The sequence below is a fragment of the Gouania willdenowi genome, unplaced genomic scaffold, assembly GCF_900634775.1.
Source record: "Gouania willdenowi unplaced genomic scaffold, fGouWil2.1 scaffold_434_arrow_ctg1, whole genome shotgun sequence".
NCBI lineage: Eukaryota > Metazoa > Chordata > Actinopteri > Blenniiformes > Gobiesocidae > Gouania > Gouania willdenowi.
In genome coordinates, this window is record NW_021145195.1 from 213,319 (window position 1) to 232,305 (window position 18,987).

The following is an 18,987-nucleotide window of genomic DNA, read 5'->3' on the forward strand; positions in this document are numbered from 1 at the left end:
TCAACAATTAATTTTCTAATGATTTAATTTTTATAATAGTAGTATCTTGAAAAATTATAAAAATAATATTTTTTTAATTATCATTTTATTATAAAAAATGTTAACTTTATTTTTTAATCTAGATTTATGTTTGAGGACGTGCACTTATAGATTACAATTCATTGAGATTGTGTGATGGTGTTTTAATTTGAAAATGAATAGTAATCTAAACAATTATAAATGTAGTATTTTTTTTCCCTTTTATAATGAATTAACTATTTGATGATAACATTTGTATACTTTATTTCCTATTAAGTTACATTTATATTCGAGGACATAAAAGTTTAAATTAAAGTTGTACGAATTTGCGTGATGGTGTTTTAATTTGAAAATGAATATTAATCTAAAAACTTACAAAAAATATTATTTAATCATTATGTATTCTATTAATTAACTATTTAATTATCAATGTTTTCTACTGTATTTTTGAACTAAATTTGTTTGAGGAAGTGAACGAATTGAATAAAGTTTTTTGAAATTGTGTTTTAATTTGAAAAAGAATAATAATCTAAAAAAATACAAATATAGTATTTTTATTTTTAGTTAATAATTAATTATTTATTGATTTTATTTTTACGCCACTTTTTGTTTTTTAGCTACAGTTATATTTGAGGCAGTGAACATATAGAATACAGTTGTTTGAGAATGTGTGATGGTGTTTAAATTAAAAAAAAAAATAGGATCTTAAAAATGACAAAAAAAATAAACAAAAATGTTTTTAACCAGCATTTTTTAAATGTTTATTTATTTATTTTTTTTCAATTACTAGACATTCCAGGCCACCACGCGTGGGTACACGGCCCCAAGGTTGAAAAACACAGGCGTACAGTTTGATCAGTGCAGAGGGAAGGTGGAGGAAGCAGCAGCAATTGTGAGCGCAGGCGCACTTTGTGTGAGGGAGCAAGGCAGCGTCTGCAAAGGATCAATGTGAACCGTGCCTCAGACACACAGCACAGCTGTGGGTTAAACGGAGCTAGAAGTAGGCCTTTAGCGGCTGCTTCTCTCGCTTACGGCCATACCACCCTGAAAACGCCCGATCTCGTCTGATCTCGGAAGCTAAGCAGGGTCGGGCCTGGTTAGTACTTGGATGGGAGACCGCCTGGGAATACCAGGTGCTGTAAGTTTTGCTCGCTTCGAATTCAAACCTCCACAGGGGGGCGCCATCACCACTTTACTCCAAAAAATCTTTTTATCAGTGTTATTTTCAACGCACGCATGCACAAAATATATTTACACGTCACCCATTATAGCAGACATGGGCAACTGGTGGCCCACGGACTGACTTTGTGCACCCCCAACAGTAAGCGCACAAAATGATCCAGAATATATTTACACAAAACAACTCCAAAACATACAAAATCACTATGACGTACACAAAATGAAGGCAAAAATATACAGATGGACTGCAAAAGTACATGTCTGAAAAACAGGAAATGAAAAAAAGACCATTTGAAAAACAATACTAATATTAAAATTACAAAAATTGGATTTTTATTTCAATTCAACAATTAATTTTCTAATGATTTAATTTTTATAATAGTAGTATCTTGAAAAATTATAAAAATAATATTTTTTTAATTATCATTTTATTATAAAAAATGTTAACTTTATTTTTTAATCTAGATTTATGTTTGAGGACGTGCACTTATAGATTACAATTCATTGAGATTGTGTGATGGTGTTTTAATTTGAAAATGAATAGTAATCTAAACAATTATAAATGTAGTATTTTTTTTCCCTTTTATAATGAATTAACTATTTGATGATAACATTTGTATACTTTATTTCCTATTAAGTTACATTTATATTCGAGGACATAAAAGTTTAAAATAAAGTTGTACGAATTTGCGTGATGGTGTTTTAATTTGAAAATGAATATTAATCTAAAAACTTACAAAAAATATTATTTAATCATTATGTATTCTATTAATTAACTATTTAATTATCAATGTTTTCTACTGTATTTTTGAACTAAATTTGTTTGAGGAAGTGAACGTATTGAATAAAGTTTTTTGAAATTGTGTTTTAATTTGAAAAAGAATAATAATCTAAAAAAATACAAATATAGTATTTTTATTTTTAGTTAATAATTAATTATTTATTGATTTTATTTTTACGCCACCTTTTGTTTTTTAACTACAGTTATATTTGAGGCAGTGAACATATAGAATACAGTTGTTTGAGAATGTGTGATGGTGTTTAAATTAAAAAAAAAAATAGTATCTTAAAAATGACAAAAAAAATAAACAAAAATGTTTTTAACCAGCATGTTTTAAATGTTTATTTATTTATTTTTTTTCAATTACTAGACATTCCAGGCCACCACGCGTGGGTACACGGCCCCAAGGTTGAAAAACACAGGCGTACAGTTTGATCAGTGCAGAGGGAAGGTGGAGGAAGCAGCAGCAATTGTGAGCGCAGGCGCACTTTGTGTGAGGGAGCAAGGCAGCGTCTGCAAAGGATCAATGTGAACCGTGCCTCAGACACACAGCACAGCTGTGGGTTAAACGGAGCTAGAAGTAGGCCTTTAGCGGCTGCTTCTCTCGCTTACGGCCATACCACCCTGAAAACGCCCGATCTCGTCTGATCTCGGAAGCTAAGCAGGGTCGGGCCTGGTTAGTACTTGGATGGGAGACCGCCTGGGAATACCAGGTGCTGTAAGTTTTGCTCGCTTCGAATTCAAACCTCCACAGGGGGGCGCCATCACCACTTTACTCCAAAAAATCTTTTTATCAGTGTTATTTTCAACGCACGCATGCACAAAATATATTTACACGTCACCCATTATAGCAGACATGGGCAACTGGTGGCCCACGGACTGACTTTGTGCACCCCCAACAGTAAGCGCACAAAATGATCCAGAATATATTTACACAAAACAACTCCAAAACATACAAAATCACTATGACGTACACAAAATGAAGGCAAAAATATACAGATGGACTGCAAAAGTACATGTCTGAAAAACAGGAAATGAAAAAAAGACCATTTGAAAAACAATACTAATATTAAAATTACAAAAATTGGATTTTTATTTCAATTCAACAATTAATTTTCTAATGATTTAATTTTTATAATAGTAGTATCTTGAAAAATTATAAAAATAATATTTTTTTAATTATCATTTTATTATAAAAAATGTTAACTTTATTTTTTAATCTAGATTTATGTTTGAGGACGTGCACTTATAGATTACAATTCATTGAGATTGTGTGATGGTGTTTTAATTTGAAAATGAATAGTAATCTAAACAATTATAAATGTAGTATTTTTTTTCCCTTTTATAATGAATTAACTATTTGATGATAACATTTGTATACTTTATTTCCTATTAAGTTACATTTATATTCGAGGACATAAAAGTTTAAAATAAAGTTGTACGAATTTGCGTGATGGTGTTTTAATTTGAAAATGAATATTAATCTAAAAACTTACAAAAAATATTATTTAATCATTATGTATTCTATTAATTAACTATTTAATTATCAATGTTTTCTACTGTATTTTTGAACTAAATTTGTTTGAGGAAGTGAACGTATTGAATAAAGTTTTTTGAAATTGTGTTTTAATTTGAAAAAGAATAATAATCTAAAAAAATACAAATATAGTATTTTTATTTTTAGTTAATAATTAATTATTTATTGATTTTATTTTTACGCCACCTTTTGTTTTTTAACTACAGTTATATTTGAGGCAGTGAACATATAGAATACAGTTGTTTGAGAATGTGTGATGGTGTTTAAATTAAAAAAAAAAATAGGATCTTAAAAATGACAAAAAAAATAAACAAAAATGTTTTTAACCAGCATTTTTTAAATGTTTATTTATTTATTTTTTTTCAATTACTAGACATTCCAGGCCACCACGCGTGGGTACACGGCCCCAAGGTTGAAAAACCCAGACATACAGTTTGATCAGTGCAGAGGGAAGGTGGAGGAAGCAGCAGCAATTGTGAGCGCAGGCGCACTTTGTGTGAGGGAGCAAGGCAGCGTCTGCAAAGGATCAATGTGAACCGTGCCACAGACACACAGCACAGCTGTGGGTTAAACGGAGCTAGAAGTAGGCCTTTAGCGGCTGCTTCTCTCGCTTACGGCCATACCACCCTGAAAACGCCCGATCTCGTCTGATCTCGGAAGCTAAGCAGGGTCGGGCCTGGTTAGTACTTGGATGGGAGACCGCCTGGGAATACCAGGTACCCCCTGTAATGCTCGCTTCGATTCAAACTAACAGGGGGCCGATCTTGAGGGACTACCTCCATAAGTGGTCAGGTTCAAGACACCAGCACAATATTTTACAATCAGATTTATACACTTTTTCCTTTAGGCCAACACTGTTAACTATTCATTGTTTCATTGTTTTTACAGAGAAGACACACTTTTAAATAACAACACAACTTTTATTAATATAAAATATGACACAATTCACAAGTAACAAAAAATAATTCTAACTTTACAAATATAATCAATATAAAACAAAAGCAATAATATATACATGTGCTATCATACAGAAATGCCAGTATGGCTTTCATCTATAAAGTTGCCCAAAAAAATATATAATAAAAATGTTTATCAAAACCTAAATGAAATATAATTGACATAGCTATTATAAAAACATATATACAGTATGATTACAATGTAACAAATATTCAATAATATATACAGATGGATAATGTACAGAGGGAGAAGCAACAGGTGTGTCAACAGTCAGTGTTAATGGCGACACCTGTACTTATTCAGCTGCACGCCGTTCAGGACCACCGTCTTCACGGCCACGTACAGCTGAATGCCAGGGGGATCCTGTTAAACACAACAGCACACAACATGGCTCTTAGACTGGTGTGCCTTTTTTAATTGGTTTTTTATTGTATTAACACACGAAAGAACAAATAAACAATCGGTACAAAAAATGTTTTGACATAACATAGCACATGGAAAAGGGAAGAAAAGAAGAAGAGAAAAAAGGAGGGAGGGAATATACATATAAAAAAAATTGAATTTGTTGTGTGCATCTTGAAATAATATAAAGGTGACTCGACTCAGATTAGTGACAGATTAGCACAGGATAGTGAGAAAAAAAAACAGAAACCCCCCAAAACATCACACTAGCAATACTAATGATGACAGTAAAGTATATCTACATATTTACATCCATAAAAATGGCACAGCTTTAGTTAATAGACAGAAGGTGTTAATTAACGGAAATATTAATAATTGCAGCAACAGTAATGAGGAAAAGAAAAAAACAGGAGGAAAGTAGCTAAATTTCAACAATAAATCATCACAATCTTAGTTGTCTTGTAGCATTGGCATGAATAATAATGTTAATAAACAATGAAATATATATCTAAGAAAATACTAAATGAATAAATAAATCTAACTAACATATTAACATATTAATACCTTAAACTTCCCCGTGTTAAATCAAATTGCAATATAAAACTGATGCATTATTATTATTATTATTACTATTATAATTCATGAATAAACCATTCATCAGACTGGAACAACATTAAAATTACACAACAATCAGCTAAGACAAGATAATTATAAAGATAATGATAAGATAATTATAAAGATAATGATAAGATAATAATAAAGATAATGATAAGATAATGATAAGATGAGCCTTATTTTTACCACAATGGGGAAATTCTCGATGTTGCAGCAGCAGTGGAGAGTTAAAAACGAGTAAAGAATGATGACAATAATATAATATGCTGTAAGTTTTGCTCGCTTCGAATTCAAACCTCCACAGGGGGGCGCCATCACCACTTTACTCCAAAAAATCTTTTTCCCTTTTTTAATGAATTAACTATTTGATGATTACATTTGTATACTTTATTTCCTATTAAGTTACATTTATATTCGAGGACATAAAAGTTTAAAATAAAGTTGTACGAATTTGCGTGATGGTGTTTTAATTTGAAAATGAATATTAATTTAAAAAATTTCAAAAAATATATTTTTCTTTTAATAAAAACTGAAAACGGGTCCCACAGACCCGAACACCACACAAGGGTTAAGTAAGTGACTGCAAGTAGCCTATAGAAAAGCCTATAGAGAAAAGAAGATGGAGTTTAAAGCAGCGTCTCATTCAGCAGGTGAGTTTATTTTCTTCTTCTACTTTTTTTTTTTTCTACAGTCTGTCTATTTTTTCTGTATCACATTCAGCTTTTTGGTGAACATTGAATGGATGGGTTTTGTATATGGTAATAAACATGCTTGTACAGATTGCTTGTTTGTGAGGTAATAACATACATGTACTGTATGTCAAATGGATTGTATAGTTATAACATTTATGTATACACATGGATTGTGTGCAAGGTTATAACATGTACAGGTTTATTTACAATATGTACAGCACAAAGACATGATGGTATGAACATGTGAAAACTATGCCTGACAAATGTGAAAAATGTAGTCTGTAATTCTTGGTGTGTATTAATATTATTGCTGCTAGTGTTGTTTATCATTTATTAATGGTGTTGTTTTTCATTTGTTTCTCACTTTATCATTCATTTGTTGTTGAGTTTACCTCACATCCATGTTGTTCTGCGTGGGTGTGTATTATTATTATTATTATTATTATTATTATTATCACTAGTTTGGTCTTAATTTACTATTATTATTATTATTATTCTCTTAATTTCTTTTCTTTATATGCCGCTCTTTGACTTTTTAATTGCTCTACTGGGATGATTAAAGTTTTTTCAGATTCTGATTCTGAATCTGAAAATCATTTGAAAGTTTAATGTTTTTCAGCTTCCGTTAAGAGACCTGGGTTGGATCCACTGTTGCCTGTCCTGTGCATTCTGGACACAAGTGTTCCACACGACAGGCAGCAGTGTATACTGAAACCAACAAAGGAGGCTAAGACATGCCAGTCATTGAGACCGTCTGAATCAAACGAGGACACTCGACTGAGGGATCCCAATACAGCTTGTGAGGAAGGTAATATCTTTGCATTACTATCACACAAGCCCTGACACATATCCATAAAGATATGTTTCCACCTGATCCATCCTGTGGGCTGTGCACTAGAAGTTCCTGCCTACGTACAGTATTAACCAATCTATTGTCTAACATTTCATCCAAAAAAAGATGCCAGATTTTTACAACAACACTATCAGAAAAGCAGTATCTGGGGCAGCACATAATCCCATTTGGGAAATAATGTGGCAAAACTTTTAAGTGTCTGGTAGAAAATGACGTGGGATACGTTAAATTGTAAGTGTTTTTCACGAAAGAGAATCAAATACTTTGTATACTTTGTTTTTCTTGAATTAATTGTCATGTTCTGTATGCTGTAGTCTAGTAGACCGTCACATAAAAGAGAGCCAGGAACCAGGCAGGAAAGCACAAAATAACGAATGGGTGAAAAACAATTGGGTGAAGGATTCCCTGCTCCAATTTGTTAAATTAATCCCCCAAGTCTCCTGTCACCTGGAGGTGAATGTGGACAGAGCCATTTATGGCCAGGGTCGCTTCAAGTCCTTCACCTTTCAGGAAATGTGGCAGTGGTACAGCCTCCACAAGTGCCTTCAAGCTGACCCTCAAGCTGGAAGTGACCATGAGAGGAAGATGGCCCAGGAGGCTTTCTGCTCTGTGCGTCAGTGGCTGGTGATGAAGGAGGACGACATCAGCACAAAGACCATGAAGCGCTTCAGGTTGTACATCCTCAACAAAGAGAAAAAAGAGAAAGAGGTAGGTTAAGGTGATGTAACTAATAAGCAGAGTGCCTTTTATAAGATAAGATTTAAGACTATACTTAATCAGAATCAAAATCAGCTTCATTGTGCTCACACACACACACACACACACACACACACACAAGGACCTTTACTTCAGTAAACCGTGCTCTCTATGAACAAAGGTATGACATTACATATCAACATTAAACACAAAACAAGCAGAGACCAAAATGTACAAGACTAAATAATAGAATAGTGCAGTGGTGAGTAGTGCAAAAGATGCTGAAGTAACTTGGTAATAAAGATGTTTGACATATAGGATGATTTACACAAGGTAGAGTTTTACAGTATTTACATTGAAGGTATGCATAAATTGATCATTTTGATTAAATAATATATACAGTCTATATTCATACATACATACATACATACACACACTGAGCCAGCTCTGACACTGTGACTGTTTAGTGTAACAAACTGTACTTTACAGAAATCTCTCCAGAAAGTGACCCCGGCTGCAGCAACAGCATCGTCACAGACAGTAACACCTCCTGCAGTTACAACTTCCTCCAGCTCCTCAGTCTCCAAAGCTGACGACTCTTGGACAGATGATGCTTTGCTGGTTGAAGCTCTCACCACTTATGAAAGTAAATCCTTTTTTTATTGATTGATATTTTAAAATGATGTAATTCAAAATGTGTGTAGAATTTCAAATATAATATAAATGAAACTGTAAATCTGTTTGGAAAAACACAACCTAAAAAAACATTTGAAGATGGTTGAAGCTCATATTATTGTCATAGTTTTATTTCTGCCTGGATATGGATTAGTGGCTTCATAACCTTGTCCCTCATTTTCTTCCAGCTGCTGTTGAGAAAGAGGCTCAGCCAGACCTTCCACAGACCGCTCAACCAGACCCCTCAGAGACCCCATTTCACCATCACCAGTATGGACATAGTTCATAGATCAATCACACCAAGCCTATCAACATACATGTTTATACGAATACTCTAATCTTTTGAAGGCCCCTCTTTCAGCTCCTGGTGGTGAAGTGACAGTTGCAGATTCAGAGCCAAGTGAAGGCACTGTGTCCCCTGCAACACAAGTTGCTCAATCTGAAGTAATACATTACAGTACAATACAATACAGTTTAATGTACCCACAGCTCTGGTTGGTTAATGAAGGATTTGTCTTTGTTAAAACACCAGGTGTGATTTGAGGGCTGGCATAAAATGTGGGAGTCTGACCTCCATGGGCTTCCCAGTGCAGACATCAAGTGGCTGAAAGATGATTCAGAGAAAGGGCTTATCCAGAAGATAATGTCTTACGAGGCAACGAGCCTTCGCTGTCCCAGGACGGATTGCCCTGCACAAGGTGACAGCAAGGCTTTTCTTTACCGCTGTGGCTATTCCAAAACAGTGAGACATATCTGCGAGATGTCGCTTTTTGGCATGGGATGCAGCCATTCTCAAACAGCTCAGTCCAGCTCATCAAGCCATGTTCCCAGCAGTTTTAACACGGATGTAAGTGTCTAATTTATTTCCAAATACTTTGAATTCACATAAAAACAACAAAACAACATAGTTTCACTGACATCACATGATTGTGTGCTGTCATCTCAGGTGCGGGGTGGACAAGCAGATCATTCGGTTAATGAGGGATCGCACTGTGGGCAACACCATGGCCAAGGTCTGGAGGCAGGTCCAGGAGAGCCACTGTGAAGATTACCTGCACAGAAAAGACCTCTACACCACCCTCCTTAGCCAGCTCAACAAACCTGGTGGGATCATAAGTAAGTCATATTAGACATACAAACAAATGTATATTTTTCACCTGCTGTCCTTAGTCAGGTTAAAATAAATACAACAGGAGGCCATAATGTAACACAGGGGTCACCAACCTTTTTGAAACCAAGAGCTACTTCTTGGGTACTGATTAATGCGAAGGGCTACCAGTTTGATACACACTTAAATAATAATTAGGGAGATTTTCAAAAGAGGGGTGGGGGGGGTTGCTTTTTAAAGAGAAAATGAAATAATTCAATTTCACAGTGTTCTTTTATTTGAAAAACACATATAAAGTAAAGAACAAATTCCACAGTACCAGTGCAAATGGTAAATGGTGGTAGTAGTAGAATAAATAAAATAAATAACATAAAATTAAACAAAAAAGGCATACATTGCATAAATTATCCATCAATCTATGCAATGTATGCTTGAAATAAAAATAATCAACAAAAGGAAAATTAAACATAGCCTATACAACAACGGCTATAACCATAACAGAAACACTTCCCTACACATGGTTGGATTTGATTTTCTCCCTTTTTCCTCACTGACATTGTCCGGGCGGACCATCCTTCACTGAGCGTCGTTTCCGGCCGGACAATAATAACGATTACACCTCTTCTTATGCGGTGTAATCGTTATTATTATGACAACAATATTATTATTACAATAATATAATTACACCGCATAAGAAGAGGAAGAAGAGTCTTCTTCCTCTTCTTATGCGGTGTAATCGTTATTATTGTCCGGCTGGAAACGACGCTCAGTGAAGGATGGTCCGCCCGGACAATGTCGGGCAGAAATCAGGAGAAAATCGGGAGGGTTGGCAAGTATGTATTAAACACAAAAAACACTTTACATTTTAAGTGTTTATATATATGTATTGTCATTTCTAAGTTACATGTAAGTGTGATTTAAACAAGAATAGCTAAATAAATAAATCTATATATATAAAAGCTCACTGGTAAGTGCTGCTATTTGAGCTATTTTTAGAACAGGCCAGCGGGCGACTCATCTGGTCCTTACGGGCGACCTGGTGCCCGCGGGCACCGCGTTGGTGACCCCTGATGTAACATGAATGTGCGACCTCTGCTGGATCTCTGAAAACACTACAAGTGAGCAGGAGAGAATAAATTAATACTTACTTTAGTGACATACTGCTACAGTTTAGTCTAAAGAAACAATGTTTATATATTTGTATGTCTCTGTATCTGTGTGTAATATTAACATCCACCTCTGCCTCCAGGAACACTCAGCCATCAGTTTCAGCGTCCTCCAACAAGAAGGGAACTGCCGTCACCTCAGCTGCTGAGGAAAGCCTTCCTCATTTCTGAAGTAGAGAACATCGAGGACTACCGCACTCAGATCATGTCCACTTTTGGCAAAGTCCTCAAATATGACTCCACCAGGAAGGTAACTTTGACACAGTAACATGTTTTATTTAAATGTTTTAGTGTCAGGAAAAACCTAATTGAGATTAAGAATCTACTGTACAAGAGTGTCCTGGCCAAGACAGGCAGAAGCAGCACGCTTCAACAAAGTAACAGATTATTATAAAACACAGATCAAAATATCAATGATCACAGAGTAAAAAGTCATTACTCAAAACATCTACAACCTTGTGCATCTTCCTCCTACACCATCAATGTACTTTTAAAAATGATTTAAAAGCAGATAAGCCTAGAAACTAATTTTCCCCATTCAAAGACACACTTTGGGGACGGATAGCAATAATGCATTTTTTGTCTATGTCGCAGAGCAAAGACTGTGGCTTACAGCACTTTTTACACCAACAAATTCCGTAAGTATGAGAAAAGCAGTTTAATTTATCCTTATAGATATAGAAAAAAATGTCTCAATGTGCTTGTAGGAGCTGTACAGAGTTTGGTTGTTTCTCACCTGTTTATAAATGAGGTTCATGCATGTGAATGGTATTGTGCATGCACTCAGAGTATTCACGCTTCTGCATCATGTTGATTGGGTGTGGCACTGTGGGAGTAGTTTCTATTAGTACGTGCGCTCACCTGGGGGTGTTTTTTGTTTGCATCATGCTGGTTGAGTGAGCTTGGGAGAGCTACTTTCTGTTGACTGCATCATCCTGTGATCCATCAAAAATCTGCACTGTCATGAGATATCTGTAAGGCAACCAATGCATGCTACTACAGTAAGTGCCTATGTCTCCAACGCGATCTGGAACAATAAACCTCTCAACTCTGTGCAATTTTTTGGCGTGCGTGTCATCACCGTTATATCCCTCCTTGCTTAGCCTACCGTGGCGTGGAAAAACTGGCTTTTGGTCCATATGCCACAACAGTGCTTCATATAATATAATAATAAATACTGGAATACAAAACAATATTGTCATTATGAAAATAATTGTAGAAAAAAGATTATTACAGAAAGATTTTGTTTAATTGTAAAAAAAGGAAGCTTTAAAACATACATCTGATAATTTTATTTTTATTATGCTATATTCTCCACTAACTTGTTGACTCCCTTTTTTTTTAATCAACAGATCTGCAAGAAACTCGCTGGCGAGGGAAAGGGCAGAGCGGACTGGTGCACCAACGTGGCCAATGAACTCGGTCAGATCCTCATGTCGGTCCTCACTTGCGAAGAGTCTCTGGACAAAATCAGGCCGATGGCTGACGGTCTCATGGCCAGGTACAAGCGAGCAGGGGAGGCACCTCCTGAGTTGATGTATGTGGACCGCGGCTGCTGTCATGTGCATGGTGTATCGTCCCTGGAGAAGCTCCTCAGAGAGTGGGCCGAGTGTGGAATGATGGTCCGGCTGGACATCTTCCACTGGATCAAAAGGTTTGATGCTGCAATACGGACGGATCACCATGCAAAGTATGCACTCTTTAAGTCTGCCCTCTCTGCTGCGGTCTTCTCATATATTAAAGATGACATGGCATTGCTCATCCAAGCCATACGTGCAGGGCATCCTACAAAGTTTGATCATCTGACTGATGCTTAGGTCATTGACTGGCACGTGGGCAAATATGATCTCATACATTTTGTCAGGAGGATCACAGTTGGAGCCCAAGAGACCTTTGTGCGTGTTGAGCGTGTCATTGACATCCTGAAGGGAGCGGCTGGGATGGACGAGAACCAAGTCCATCTGTTCAAAGATCCATCAGCCATCGACCGGGTCTGGGGGAACCAGCAGAGACACCTGGAATGCATACAGGATCCACCAGGGAGAGACATGTATACCATTGTCAAGTACGTCACACGTAACGATGTGCGCCTGCCATACTACATCACAGTGAGAGGAAGCAACAGCCTGGAGGGCTTTCACTCCTTCCTGCCGAGCATGATTCCTGGGCCTCGTTGTGCCGCCGTCCCCTTCCAGGTCTATCTCCTCAGTTGCAATGCACGCTGGAACTCTGACAGGGACTCAGCGAGTGTTAAAGGAAGAAAGGGGAGGAAAAACAGGGTGTATGTGTCTCCTCTGACACACCGCCTGAATGAGAGGTGCCAGGAGTTGTTTGGCGAGTTAGAGGAGGTCAATTACAGACATCCTGTTCCTGCTGGGGACGAGCGGATTGGCTTGGAGTATTTGTTTATCCAGTCGTCTGAACCTTTTTGCACTTCTAAGCATTACGCTCAGAGCAAAGAGACTCTTCTAGTGGCCCAAATCATCTCCCTGGATACCAGCATGTAGAACAGCTGAGCAGGGTTCTTGTTGAGATTGCTTTGGAAGAGGGAAAGCTTGCTCTCAGTGAATCTACAAGACGGAGCGTTGTCAGCGCCTGGAACAAGCTTGACCTCCATGATCGCAGCATCAGGAGTTTTGACAGCCTGTACTCGGCACGCTGGGGTAACGCACCAACGGTGAGCCGTCTGAGTCTTCTTTGGTGCAAAAGCTAAAGTTTAGTAAGCGTTACTCAGCCGCTCACGTGGTGGACACCAGAAAGAACCGCCTGATGTACTGCATCATTAAACAGCTGTGGCTTCATCCTGGCTGTGGCACAAAGGCTCGTGGGTCCCCGCTCAAGCATGAGATCACCAAACTGTATCAGCGGGTGCAGCAGAGAGTGACAGTGGACGACCCTGAACTCAGCAAACTTGGGATTCCCCTCCTGAAAATCAACACAAAATGTGTTGCTGAGTACATCAAGAGACAGGAGGCTCTGTCAGCCGTAAATGTCACAGACCAAGGTTCTGCTATCCTCCGTCGAAAGCAGAGTATGTCCAGTGCCAGCCCACCCCCCACAGCAGAGCTCCCAGATCAAAGACCGCACACCAGTCGACCTCAAGTCCAGTATGAGGTCACGCCGTCTATGGCGGGAACGAGGAATTGCAAACTGAGGCTTGCTACTGCAGTCCATCCTCAGCAGTCACTAGCACCTCAGATCATTTCCACAGCAGCAGGACTCCAGTCCACCTCCCTGTTAAGTCAGCCCATCACAACTGCACACCTGCCATTACCTCCAGCTCTTTACCCCCAGCAACAGCAGCCATCTTTTTTGTTGTCACAACCGCTTTCCTCAGCCAGCTCCCCGGCTAGATCAACTTTGTATAAAAGAAAGAGAGCTGAGCGTGGCGGCACAAACCTTCAGGCAGTGAAACTCTACACGTGTGTGCTTTGCGGCCAGTCCACTCAAGGACACGCAAAATACAAGAAAAAAATTTACTGTACAAAAACCATGTCATCTACCTCCAGAGGACTGAGTGGCAAGACTTTTGAAACACTTGCAGACTTTAAAAAGGCAATGGACGAGTTTTTGGCCTCGCAGTCCCAGACATTATTATTGTTTCATTATTATTATTTATTTCTAGCATGTTTCTTTAACTGGTTGTTTTACAATTATAGGTATTTTTATTGGTATTATTATTTTGGAGAATTGTGTTGTCATGTTTATAATATATATAACTAAATAATATACAATATATATTTATAATAAAATAAATATTATACATAATATAATATATATAATATTAAAATAACATAACATAAAAAAAAAAAAAATCTCTTCCTCACCCTCCGCGGGCGGTCTATTATTTTTCTTTCTCCAAGCTTGGGTCCTCTACCAGAGGCCTGGGAGCTTGAGGGTTCTGCGCAGTATCTTTGCTGTTCCTGGACCGAGATGTCTGATGTATTTCCTGGGATCTGCTGGAGCCACTCCTCCAGTTTGGGGGTCACTGCCCCGAGTGCCCCAATGACCACGGGCACCACTGATGCCTTCACCCTCCAGGTTTTCTCCAACTCTTCTCTGAGCCCCTGGTATTTCTCTAGTTTCTCATGTTCCTTTTTCCTGATGTTGAAGTCGCTTGGTATTGCTATGTCGACCACAACGGCTTTCCTCTGCTCTTTGTCCACCACCACAATACATATATATATTGTCAAAAACCACAGTAAATGAATGCCAATGTAGCAGTCTCACAGGTGCCCACTAGATGGAGGCACCAGGGGAGAAGAAGCCACACCCAAGAGAGAGACTACTAACAGGCACACCTGTGCAGCACCTGCTGTGCTCCATGCTGTTGCTCATGCGTCCTTTGGTTGTTACAAATGTAAGTAACCTGCAACCAAATGTTGTATATTGTTTAACCTTGTGTATTATATATTGTTTAACCTTGTGTATTATATATTGTTTAATATTACTGAATGGAATATACCTTGCCTTGCAGAACCATGTGGCAACAACTTTGGAGATTAAACTACTGTAAACTGCATTAACTGTTTCCTGATGGTCTGTGGCTCCAGTAAGAACATTTATACATAACATAGACGTACCACAGTTTGAGAATCACTGCAACTCCAGCTACACTTCACCTTGCTCCAGGAAAGTGCTTTTCTTTCAGCCTCATATTTTCCCACTCATGTGTGAATGGGCTACAGATAACTTTGAGCTGGGCATTGTTAAAAGCTCACTAACCCACTCCTAACCATTGTGTGATTGTGCAGCAGCACCGATCCCGACCTCTGACCTGTCTCTCTCTTCCTGGAAGCTATAACCGAGCTGACAAAGCCATACTAACAATTCATTTAGTTAGTTAACTAACCCTAACACCCCTTCTCTTTCAACTAGTTTTAATTTATTTTATTTTACTTTGTTTGTGTTTTGTTTTGTTTTCCCCTCTTTTCTTCTGTTCAGGTACCAACCGATCCCAAGAGAGGTTGCCAGGTGTTTGGAGACTACCCTTCCTCTGACAACAACCGATCATCTGCACGATATTCGGCCTGATGACTGCTTGATCATCTACAATGCTGACCAGAGGTGGATCAACCAGAGGTGGACCGGCCCTTTCCAAGTTCAGCTGACGACCCACACGGCAGTCAAGGTCGCGGAGTGGGTGACATGGATCCAAGCAGACGATTGTCGACACCAGCTAATGCTAACACGGGCTGAACGAACAACAAAGGGGGAACCGACAAGGCCACTGAGTGGGGCGGTGCAGTAACAACTACGCCGTCTAAACTGGCTTCTCAGGTGCGGTGCACAAAGAAGCGTTCCTTTGCCTTGTGGGATCACAGGAGCTGATCCTTTTTCATGAGACACACACTCAGTTGGAAAAAACGTTCTAAAACGAGAGCCTAGATCAAGCCCTGAGGACCCTGCCGACTTGGGACTTTTGTTCTTACTTTGCTTTGTTTATAAGCCACACCCATGGAAGGCTTATAGCTAGGTGGAGGGTGGACAACCTCACACCTGGCTGCAAGATGATACAGTCACAAGCCCTTCTGCTGTGATTGAGGAAAACACTCATTCTTCACTCATGATGCCGCCAATCAAGTGGGGTGGTTCTAACCATGGTTCCACTATTCTTCTGGCTATTGGTGACCCCAGTTACCAATGGGACCACTGAGCTCAGTCAATGAATGTGAGTGATGTCCTTGATATAAATTGCGATTTTTGCTTATCGAGATGGTAGTAGAGGTTTTGATGTTTGATGATTCATGTCATTGATGATAATGATGACATTTTTAAAGGTTTTTGCTTATTTCCACATTTTTGTTGCTCTCACAGATACGTATGTCTGTCTCACAAAAAAAGAATATATCCAATGTATGACAATAACAATGCTAATGGTTAACCCTGACAGACAGCAAAGGTGGATCCAAGGTTATTCTACTGGAATATAATAATTTTGTTTCTTGATTTGGTCGTTGATGGCAACCAAAAGTGGGGAATTGTTATTGTTATGGTGACTTTTTGGTCGCTTGCCCTTCCGACAGGATGGAAGACCTTTTTTTGTACTCTTTTTCATTTAGTTTATAATAGACCTTTTTTTTATAAAATCATCATGCTTTGACTGTACTTCATCATTCAACCAGAGCACAAATTATGTTTCCAAATGAGGGCAACTGCAAATTTGCCGTGACAATACGTTCTGGAAGTCTCTTGTCAGCCAGTCCAACGCCTATCCTGTCTCGGATCAGCTCATCATGCAATTGTCCATAATTACAATGTTCTGCTAGTGCATGCAGGGCAGTGACAAATGCATCTACAGTCTCATTTGGCTCTTGTTTCCGCATGTTGAAGCGTGCTCTTTTGTAAACAATATACTTCTGAACTATGAAAAAGTTTTGAAAGCCCTCCTTCACTTTAGCATATTCATGTTGATCGGCATCGTTTAGCTTCATCCCTCTTCCATGCAGTAAATTAAGGTATTAACCTGGTTTTCTTCTGAGTTTGAAGACAGATTGCTTGCTTGCCTGAACCTTTCAAACTTCTGGATCCACTTTGTCCACTCGTTTGGATGGGAGAAGTCGAAGGCCTCCGGTGGTTGGATGCTGAATGTAGCACTGGGTGCGCTAGCCCTCCTGGTAACGCAGACCCGGCCCTGCTCGTCCTCTCCGTCACTTGCCATAGCGATGATTTCTCCTCTCTATCTGCTGAAGACCGTGATGGAACCTTGGTTTAGGTTGTTACGGCAGAATTTACGGTTGACCTCATTTGAGACATGATTCATTGCTCTGGTTGAATGATAGAATCCAGGAGAAGCATTGATGATTTAATAAAAAATGATTTTATTCTAAACTAAATAAAAGAATACAAAGTGGAACAAAGTGAAACAAAATTAGCGTCCGTCCAGGCGGACGTCCAAAGGAAGTGCCGCGCCCCGCTCCAACAGTTTCAAAGCTTAAGCAATTTGCGATCACGAACAGGACCATCTTCTGTCCACCCCTCGGACAGAGACTGGATCACGAACCATCGGTTGAACCTCAAACACCAATTCGGACTAAGGTAAAGCTGCCTTTATAAATATATATATATATATGTAAATTTTCATTTACATATATGTATATATATTCGCTCTGTGTTGATTTTTTTTTTTGGAACCAGTCAAGCATTGTATTGATTTTCAGCTTTGAGCTTTGATTTTGATCCTCAGCTGTTCTGTGTTTTGACGCAGTGAACTGCCATGAGAAAGGCTCAAATGGTTGAGGTTCTGTGCTTTTTAATGCTGTAGGTTCCCTCTGTTTTTCTTCGGGCTCGGATATTTTGTTTAGGCATAAAATACGGCTGGTCATTATTTACTTTGGTTTTGTTCGGACACCCACAGACAGCCTGTGAGGTCCTGACCATAGATAGACGGGCAACCAAAGTTTCCAAAACATCCCAGCGGTGTCATGATCTGAGTTCACCTCTGTACCGAAAGCAAAATAGATTAAAACCCCGAACCTAACCTAAATTGTGTTTCTGTGAATCAAACAGATGAACAACCCAATAAACAAATAATATATGCATACGCATATACAATCTTGGTATGATGTGAACTCAGATCATGCTTTCAGGCGAGTTTTACTTTTTTTTTATCTTTGTTTTTATTTTGTTTAAACGTGGAATCAGATTTCTCCCTTTGGCTTGGCTTTAATGCTTTCATTTGACGAGTGTCAGCTTTTGAGAAAGGGAGAGAAATACAGAGAGCCAAACACACACACGTCGCTGCTGTGTTTTTCTTTTTTTTTGGACGTGTGGCCACACACACACACACACACACACACACACACACACACACACACACACACACACACACACACACACACACACACACACACACACACACACACACGTACAGAGAGAGAGAAAGGGACAGAGAGAGAGCACACACACAGGCACGCGCACGGGCGCACGCACACGCACAGAGAGCCACACCCAACAGAGAGAGAGAGAGGTGGCGCCCCTCACTGGCCAGTTTAGTGCACTACACACTTGTGACACAACATTGTGATTTCTCACTTCTCCCCTGCCGATAGAATAGTGCCATTACACACAGACACTATTTTTATTTTTATTTTAAATTTTATTTTGATTTCATGTTTGATGGGCAACACACACACACACACACACAGATGAATACAGTATTTCATTTTATTTTATTTTAATATTACTGTTACCATCATTATCATTTTTTATTATTTAAATTGTTAGTTTCTGTTGGCTTTGTGGTTGTCCCCTGAAGAAACGACATCTTCAATGAAAGAATGAAATCACCTTCAACTCTTACGCTAAT

General features: G+C 38.4%; 1 protein-coding gene and 3 non-coding genes across 14 annotated transcripts; all 4 read left to right on the forward strand.

Moving 5' to 3' along the window:
- The first annotated feature begins 1,044 nt into the window (after positions 1-1,044).
- On the forward strand, positions 1,045-1,163 carry LOC114460422 (5S ribosomal RNA). The gene has a single exon (XR_003673640.1). It is a non-coding gene; the product is annotated as a 5S ribosomal RNA (ribosomal RNA).
- A 1,421-nt stretch (positions 1,164-2,584) lies between these two features.
- Positions 2,585-2,703, forward strand: LOC114460423 (5S ribosomal RNA). The gene has a single exon (XR_003673641.1). It is a non-coding gene; the product is annotated as a 5S ribosomal RNA (ribosomal RNA).
- Positions 2,704-4,124: 1,421 nt separating this feature from the next.
- On the forward strand, positions 4,125-4,247 carry LOC114460419 (5S ribosomal RNA). The gene has a single exon (XR_003673638.1). It is a non-coding gene; the product is annotated as a 5S ribosomal RNA (ribosomal RNA).
- Positions 4,248-5,764: 1,517 nt separating this feature from the next.
- Positions 5,765-16,384, forward strand: LOC114460375 (uncharacterized). Of its 11 annotated transcripts, none has more exons than XM_028442326.1 (10): positions 6,233-7,265; positions 7,349-7,742; positions 8,220-8,376; positions 8,594-8,675; positions 8,767-8,849; positions 8,938-9,252; positions 9,352-9,521; positions 10,763-10,929; positions 11,274-11,317; positions 15,624-16,384. In XM_028442326.1, exons 6-10 carry the CDS (start codon positions 9,227-9,229, stop codon positions 15,928-15,930), a joined length of 714 nt encoding a protein of 237 aa, XP_028298127.1. In that variant the 5' UTR covers positions 6,233-7,265; positions 7,349-7,742; positions 8,220-8,376; positions 8,594-8,675; positions 8,767-8,849; positions 8,938-9,226; the 3' UTR covers positions 15,931-16,384. The 11 variants fall into 11 exon arrangements, with proteins under 11 accessions (XP_028298122.1, XP_028298127.1, XP_028298128.1 ...); XM_028442327.1 differs by lacking the exons at positions 11,274-11,317; positions 15,624-16,384 and adding exons at positions 12,032-12,135; positions 12,256-12,523; XM_028442317.1 differs by lacking the exons at positions 11,274-11,317; positions 15,624-16,384 and adding an exon at positions 12,032-12,523 and having other exon boundaries at positions 6,238-7,265; positions 8,938-9,060; positions 9,149-9,252.
- The last annotated feature ends 2,603 nt before the right edge of the window (positions 16,385-18,987 follow it).

Excerpts from the sequence above, each read along its gene's own strand:
- LOC114460375 (XM_028442321.1), top strand. The coding sequence starts at position 9,227 with ATGTTCCCAGCAGTTTTAACACGGAT. Across the intron at positions 9,253-9,351 it reads CCAGCAGTTTTAACACGGAT|GTGCGGGGTGGACAAGCAGA; the intron begins GTAAGTGTCTAA and ends CTGTCATCTCAG. Across the intron at positions 10,930-12,031 it reads AATATGACTCCACCAGGAAG|ATCTGCAAGAAACTCGCTGG; the intron begins GTAACTTTGACA and ends TTTAATCAACAG.